At 39.3% G+C, this 7,080-nt stretch overlaps 2 protein-coding genes across 2 annotated transcripts in view; one reads left to right on the top strand and one right to left on the bottom strand.

The window, feature by feature from the left end:
• Positions 1 to 1,023, top strand: part of SARC_05111 (hypothetical protein) — a 5,064-nt gene extending 4,041 nt beyond the window's left edge. The window contains exon 5 of the mRNA XM_014301041.1: positions 504 to 1,023. Coding sequence (XP_014156516.1) covers positions 504 to 583 — 80 coding nt within the window. The 3' untranslated portion in view covers positions 584 to 1,023. The remainder of the gene's footprint in view (positions 1 to 503) is intronic.
• Positions 1,024 to 1,145: 122 nt separating this feature from the next.
• Positions 1,146 to 3,308, bottom strand: SARC_05110 (hypothetical protein). Its single transcript, XM_014301040.1, has one exon. It carries the CDS (start codon positions 3,019 to 3,021, stop codon positions 1,303 to 1,305), a length of 1,719 nt encoding a protein of 572 aa, XP_014156515.1. The 5' UTR covers positions 3,022 to 3,308; the 3' UTR covers positions 1,146 to 1,302.
• Positions 3,309 to 7,080: the final 3,772 nt, after the last annotated feature.

Raw genomic sequence — 7,080 nt, 5'->3', positions numbered from 1 at the left:
ATATGTATATGTATATGTATATGTATATGTACATAAACAATATATTTATATATAATGTATATGTTTATGTATATGTATATATATATACATATTTCTGTATGTACGTTTTTACGTACAAATTAACGAGTGTTGTGTTCTTGTATCTAGACTGGGCGATTCAGCCTCTAAATCGATAGTACATTTTGATATGTATTTTGCGATATTCGTATATATAATGTATATATGTATATATATACATGAATTCATATTTATATGATTGTGTGTGTAAAGGTGTGTATTTCTATGTATATGACAAGGCCCACTTATTCGTGCTCCTGTATACGTATTTACGTACAAATTAACGAGTGTTGTTTTCTTGTATCTAGACTGGGCGATTCAGCCTCCAAATCGATGTGTACATTTTGATATGTATACTTTGCGATATTCGTATAGAAGTGTAGTCTGTAGTGGCGGACTTCTACCAATCAAGTAGTAATCGATTCTTTCCACAATGTTTCTGTCAGGTGATGGTAATGTGGCGCCTGACGGTGCCTTTGCAGTTGACGTAGACGCTGACATCTCGAATGAGGCCACGATAAGGTAACCCAGATAAATCATTCAACGGGAATTGCAATAAGCCTCATTTAGTAATTCTCTGGAATAAAATGGACCTGATTGAAACACTCCGCTTTTTTGCCCGATTGTCTTGTTATACAATACACCCACAGATCGTTTTCAATTACTGATAGCCTCGTGACAACTATTTTGGCATGTATAACAAGAAGCCAGCGACCACATCAATAGCTATATTGTGGTATACAGCTAATTATATGTATAATTCTACTGATGCGCGACAACGATGGGTTCAGTTTACATAAGCGTTTACTTTCAGAGTAAATTCTCTTCTCACTGCTCAATCTATACATACATGTAGATGTGTGTTAACGACTCTGAGAAAAGCGATAAATTGCTTAACACTATTAAGCGCATCATTCTATCATATTGCACAAGCGAACAAAAGTCATCGCAATCAAATTCAAATATGCTGTCATGTACCTTATTAGCAGCGACCACTCAAACATGGGACTTTTCATTCGTCATGTTTTTTTTGAGAAGAGAATCCCTTCCGCACCATTTGGACTGCGTGGGCAATTCTGTCATTTCGTTCGACCAAACTTAATTTCACTTGAAATTGTTGGAAATTGGTCATGTCGTACGTACTAAAAGTTTGAAATAAAATTATAGGTAGCTCTATGTTAAGTTGATGCAGTATAGCGCCGACATTTTCATCATTTAATCTAATGACAGTTATACACCGACCTACTATTGTGCTCCTGGGTTAGAACGCGTGCTTCTCGTGCTCATGGCTCGTTTTAAAACCGCTACAGGCTTAGGACCTCCTAAAGTTGCATCCTGTAGATTCGGGTCCATTAGTACCTGGGACGATGTCTTCAATGAAACTGTGCTTTGGTGAGACTTTGGACCAGTCTGTGAACCCATTAATGTTCGCACCGTAACAACCGCGCGTGTACTCCGAAACAAATCGTTATCGCTACTATTGGAACTTCTGTCACTATTCAAATGTCGAACTCTAGGCGCTGCTTTTCTGGGAGGTGTTGCTGACGGGAGCGACATATCTCCGCTGCTAGGTTCACAAACCTCCAATACAGTAGCAGTTTGTTTCAGACTTGGTGGAGCTTTAGGCGTGACTATCGATTCTACGTCTGTTTCACTGGGGGAATCACGTGTAGATTCGAAGTTAAAATAAGTATAGCGTTTGGCTGTTACGTCGGGGCGCGGGAGCGCCTTAGGGGCGCGTCTGGGCTCAACACTGTAACTGTGTTGCAAAGTACTCCTCCTAGACGACGTAGGTGCACGGATGGCACTGTGTCTGATTGTCGACTCCGAACCACCACCGCACGTGGTACTTGGAGGGAATTCGCACCCTAAAATACTCGCATCGCCAACCTCGAAAAATTTGCCGACAATACCTCCAGTTCCTTCTGGTGTCTCGGTACTATATTCTTCTAGAGGAGCCTGATACTCGGCATTCTTCACTTTTACAATCTTTACAATTTTAGCTTTCCCTGCGTTCTTGTTCTGTTTCTCCGTTACTGCGCGTATTGGCGGTGCTGTGGCAGCCATTGTTGGCGACATACCGTTTGTGGAGTTTTTGCGAGTGTTCGTGATAGAGTGCGACACTGTACGTCTGGGTGCGGGTACTGGGTCCGTACGAGCGGACAAGCCTGCATGCGTAGCTGGACCTGTGCACGATTGAGCAGTGTTGTAGTTCTTTTGGAGTGTATTTAATCTACTCTTCGGCGTAATGCATTTGGGGGATATGGCCCCAGCACTTTTCGAGATACTGTCGGATGAAGGTAACATATTATTATCACTTGTAGGTTTGTTTGAAGCCATAGCTAGCATCATCGAGTGTCTCCTGTTGGACGTATCTGTATCTCTATTGCAATCCTCGCGTACCCTTATCGAGGCATAAGTATTATTATTAGAATTCGTACGTTGAACTGTATGGTTGTTACTATTAATATTAGTTGGCTCTGACTCCCTAACCCTTACTTTGTTTTGATTATACGTGGGTGCCATATGAGGCGCCCACGCATAATGGGAAATATTTTGCTTGTCACACGCTGTGGGGTCGAATGTGAAAACATCACTGTTATCACTCGCACACAACGGATGCGCATCTTTCATACCACTCGCACGTACTGCACTAGTCAATTCAAAGTGCTCACTGTCGCAATCAATGTCTGCTCCTACAATATCGCGAGTAAGCGATTCGAGACTTTTGTTGCTCAGCAATCCGGGTAGTGCAAACTTCAAATTTTTGTTGTTTTCGCCAACATTCACCAAGATTGTGTCGCTTCTACCCTGCCTAGTCACAATCACGTCCTCGCCGGGTGTATTCGGTGGACTAAACATCTTGTCTGCCACCAATTTGACGAATCGGTTGTGCATCAAGGTTTTTGCCATACTTTGACGCCGACTTGTGCCGTTGTTTTGAGCATTAGCCGAAGGCTGCATCTCTCAGGTTCAAAGGTGGATGCCCGTCCGCCAGGCTATCAGTTTTTGTTCCAAGGGATGGATAAGGGATGGATGGTGATATAGTGTTCTGATGGAAGTTTGAAACCACATGAACGTTATTATTATGTGTCGTCCTGAATTGATCTCTAGTCAGCAGTTCAAATCAAGGTTTCAAATGCCCGATCACCTATGGCCCTGCTATGCCTGGCTATAGCCTACATATTTGCCCCCTATAATCATGCCTCAAAATCCGAATCCCCCACACTGTGCCCCGTCGTGGCCGACTCCCGGAGAGAGAGCAATATTCCTTTTTTTTTTTAAATAAATCAGCATTCCTATTTTCTATTTTTAGTTTGTTTTTTATTTTAAAACAAATACATACAAAGATTTTAGTTTTACAAAAAAAAGGGCATAAATATTTAGGAGTTTACTGGGGGAGTGGGGACTGGGGGGTTTGTGACACTGAAGTGAGGAGTCGGGTGAGTGGTGAGTTGGTGACTGGTCTGGAGTCTGGAATTCTGTCGAGACCGCCAGACGCCAGTTCCAGTACTCTACTTTCTAACTTTCTCCGTCGTGTGGTACTTTGACAAAAATCGCGTGTATTTCATTTCAAATTACCATCTCATTGGTCAACATAGGGCATATGGTTCATGTTGTCCATTTTTAAATAAATAGGTGTAAACCCAAAGTGCAAACAATTTTAGAATTTGATGTGCAAAATTGTCCTCCACTAATGGTCGACAGTTCGTTTACAATATCAGCGTTAAAGGATAACGTTTATTCTTGACCCCTTACCCTAATTCGGCTAACAACAGTTCGTTTACAATATCAGCGTTAAAGGTCAACGTTTATTCTTTATTGACGTTAAAAATCTAGAGTTTGGGCCCTGGACTGGCCTATATTATTTAATACTAAAAAATAAAAATAGTAGAACTAGTGAGCCGTGGGAATCAAAACAAATGCAAAAGAACTATTGTTCTATAGCTTTTTTTTCAATAATAATTTGCTCTGTACTTCACTGAGTGCACAAGCCTTAATAGTCCTTTTTTAATACTCCCGACAGTTCTATGAAAATCTAAATACAGTCCCCTCAGGACTCAGCGCCTCAGTCTCGCACCCGCTGCCTCTGCCTGCAGTGCTGGCCCTGTGGCCTTGCAGTCCTGCACTCCTGCAGCCTGCAGTGAGTGTGCCAGTGACCTGCATTCTGTTCTTTTTTGTTTTTTTAACAAAACATCACACAAAGCAAATATTTAAATTACAAAAAGCTTGTACTTTTATTATTTTTAATATATATGTTTTGAAAAAACAAAAAACAAATAGAGAGAGTTTCTCCGCTCTCGCACCATTTTTAGTATTTATTTACTTTTCTCTGTGTCTCTGAGTGAGACTGAGACTTGAGAGTTGAGAGAGTCAAGACTCGGCAGTCGGCAGTTCGGCAAAGGCTCACACAGACACACGCCTAAAACAGCCAGGCTGTATATTCAATCGAATGTATATTCTGGTTTTTAATTTTTGTATAATAATTTACTTTGAAACAATTGGTCCACTTATCTTTTTGCTCCTAGTAATCTAACAAATCTACGATTGCATTTTCAGAGCAGGTTTAGAAGTAAAGTGCCTTTTTGACACAAAATAATTAAACTCCAATCAAAACATTGGTCGTACATACTTATGTCAATAGTCTGATTATCACTGGTTTGTTGAATGTTTTTTAAGATTCCAAGAGCATTTTTCATTATAAAGATCTAATCAGCCATATTTATTTATTTTTTAAAAAAGATATTTTTCAGAATGTGAATTGTGAATCTGATTCTGTGATATTACATATTCAAATTTCAATATTTTTGTCGGTATTTAGGCTCTCCTAGGAGTAGAGTAGTATTTAGACGATTTTTAAAAGCCTATCGAAATTTGAATACCAGAGTTCTATAGGCCTCTAAATTGAACAAGTTCAGACTCAGACTTCAGAGTTCTCAAAACACAAACCCGTACTCGGTGCTGTTGAGTTTTTTTACTGTGACTGTAGTGTAAAGCATCTGTATTTTTTTTTCGGCCATGAAAAAATTATTAATTTTTGTATGTAACTACACGTCAGTTCCTGACATAGATCTTTATTTTTTTATTTAGAACGGTCAACGCGTATCCTTCACGTAAATATATTCCGTATATATTACCGATCAGCGAATAAATAACGGAATGAGGTGTGTGCTTTTCTTTTTCTTATTTATATGTAGTTGTTGTTTGTTTTTAAAAACAATTGCAAAAAAAATGTCCAAGAAGAATTAATAAACACCCAATAGGAAACGGGGTTTTTTGTTGTTTTTGTTTTCTTGTTGTTATGAGATCCCTAATTTCCTGTCCTGATCCCAATTTGATCGTGGCCGGCAATCCCAAGATTCCACAAATCCTTGGCCAAACCCGAAAACCCCTGAGTCCAAAAATCCTAGTCCACAAGGAACCCTAAACCCTACCAGAAGACTTAGGCAAAAATTCTCGGTAGTGTCCTTTATTTGATTCTTGGCTCAGCTCAAGTCAAAGTCTACGATTCAAGTAGTCTTGGCAATCCTCCTCTATCCTTTCTTAATCCCTAGTGTTAAAGTCTGAGGATTGCAAGCTATTAAATAACCCTATTTATACAATTTCCGACAGACCCGTAGCGGTCTAAACGTCTACAGCTAAGCCTAAATGTCTACGTAATGTCTACGAACTTTAAGCTCTAACCTATTCGCAATTTCTCATTAATTCTACGTTTAGTCGTTTCGCAAGGGTCAAGTGATGATGACTCATCAAAATTCTCTGGCCACAATTTTTCGACATTTTACACTGAAATTTCATGAATGGTTCCAGACCCAAAAATATTCCAAAATTCAGATTCCACCGCGAATCCTGAATTTTATCGATTAGGAGTTGCCGACTCCTACATTGTGCAAAAAAACAACTTTGTTTTCTTGTTGTTTTGATTTTATTTTCAAAAAGAAATATAAAAATAAAAACCGAAATGCATGGTCTTCGGAGTTCTGAGAACTTTAAATATTGTAAATATAAATATTTAATATTTTTTACAATTTGTTTTACTTTTGTATGCTTTTATAACACAACATAATCAAGTCTATCGAAATTCCCGAAATTCGGTCCCTATTCTCAAAACCCAAAAATTAGCCCAAAAATGATCTCCAATTTTTTTGGTGCTTGCAATTCCGGTGTCAGTAACTATTTTACAGAAGGATTACGATACTAGCAGTCTTTATTAGTCCTCTTCAGTCCTGGGGTAACATTTCCAATCAGTGGCTAGTAACTCACGTACGAATTTATTAAAGTCCGGTACGAAGCGTGATAACAAATCCGGTAAATGGCTATGTATACCTGGCAAATGTTTTATATCAAAATGAAACGTTAATATTGTATCATGCCAGCGACTCAGTAATTGCGAGTCCGGGTTCATCTCTTTCATATATTGAAGAGATTTCTGATCATACATAAGCGTGAATGCTGTTCCGTTTAAGTAATCTCGGAAGTGTGTTAGAGCTGCCACTATGGCTAATAGCTCGTTTTTAACAGTTGGATAATTCAACTGTGAAGCATTCATTGCTCGACTAAAGAATTGTATATATCTAGGTTTGTCATCTATAGCCTGATATAATACTCCTCCTAAGGCTAAGTAGGAGGCGTCCATTGCTATTTCAAACGGCACGCCATCGACTGGTCCTTGTACAACTGGGGCTTGTTGGACTGCGTGTTTGAGCGCTTTAAATGCGTCATCACACTGTTTAGTCCACAAGTCTCATAGTTTGCCTTTATGACATCTTAGTGTCCAAAAGGTTTAATATAGTCAGCTAAGTGTGGTACTCCATCTGTAAAGAAGTTTACAAACCCACACATGCTGTTAACATCTCTTCCTGTAGTACCTCACAGAGGTCGTTTTTAATACCTTCCCCAGATATATGGTAGCCTAAGAGCTGTATTTCGCTCATTGCGAAGTGGAATTTCTTCTCGTTAATCTTGAAGCTTTTCTCATTGAATCTCTTAAGGACTCCTCGCCAAGATGAATATGTCATCTAT

The sequence above is a fragment of the Sphaeroforma arctica genome (assembly GCF_001186125.1).
Source record: "Sphaeroforma arctica JP610 unplaced genomic scaffold supercont1.314, whole genome shotgun sequence".
Lineage (NCBI taxonomy): Eukaryota > Ichthyosporea > Ichthyophonida > Sphaeroforma > Sphaeroforma arctica.
Note: the sequence above shows the minus strand (reverse complement) of the source record. Positions and strands in the feature narration are given on the sequence as shown.

Excerpts from the sequence above, each read along its gene's own strand:
- SARC_05110 (XM_014301040.1), bottom strand. The coding sequence starts at position 3,021 with ATGCAGCCTTCGGCTAATGCTCAAAACAACGGCACAAGTCGGCGTCAA.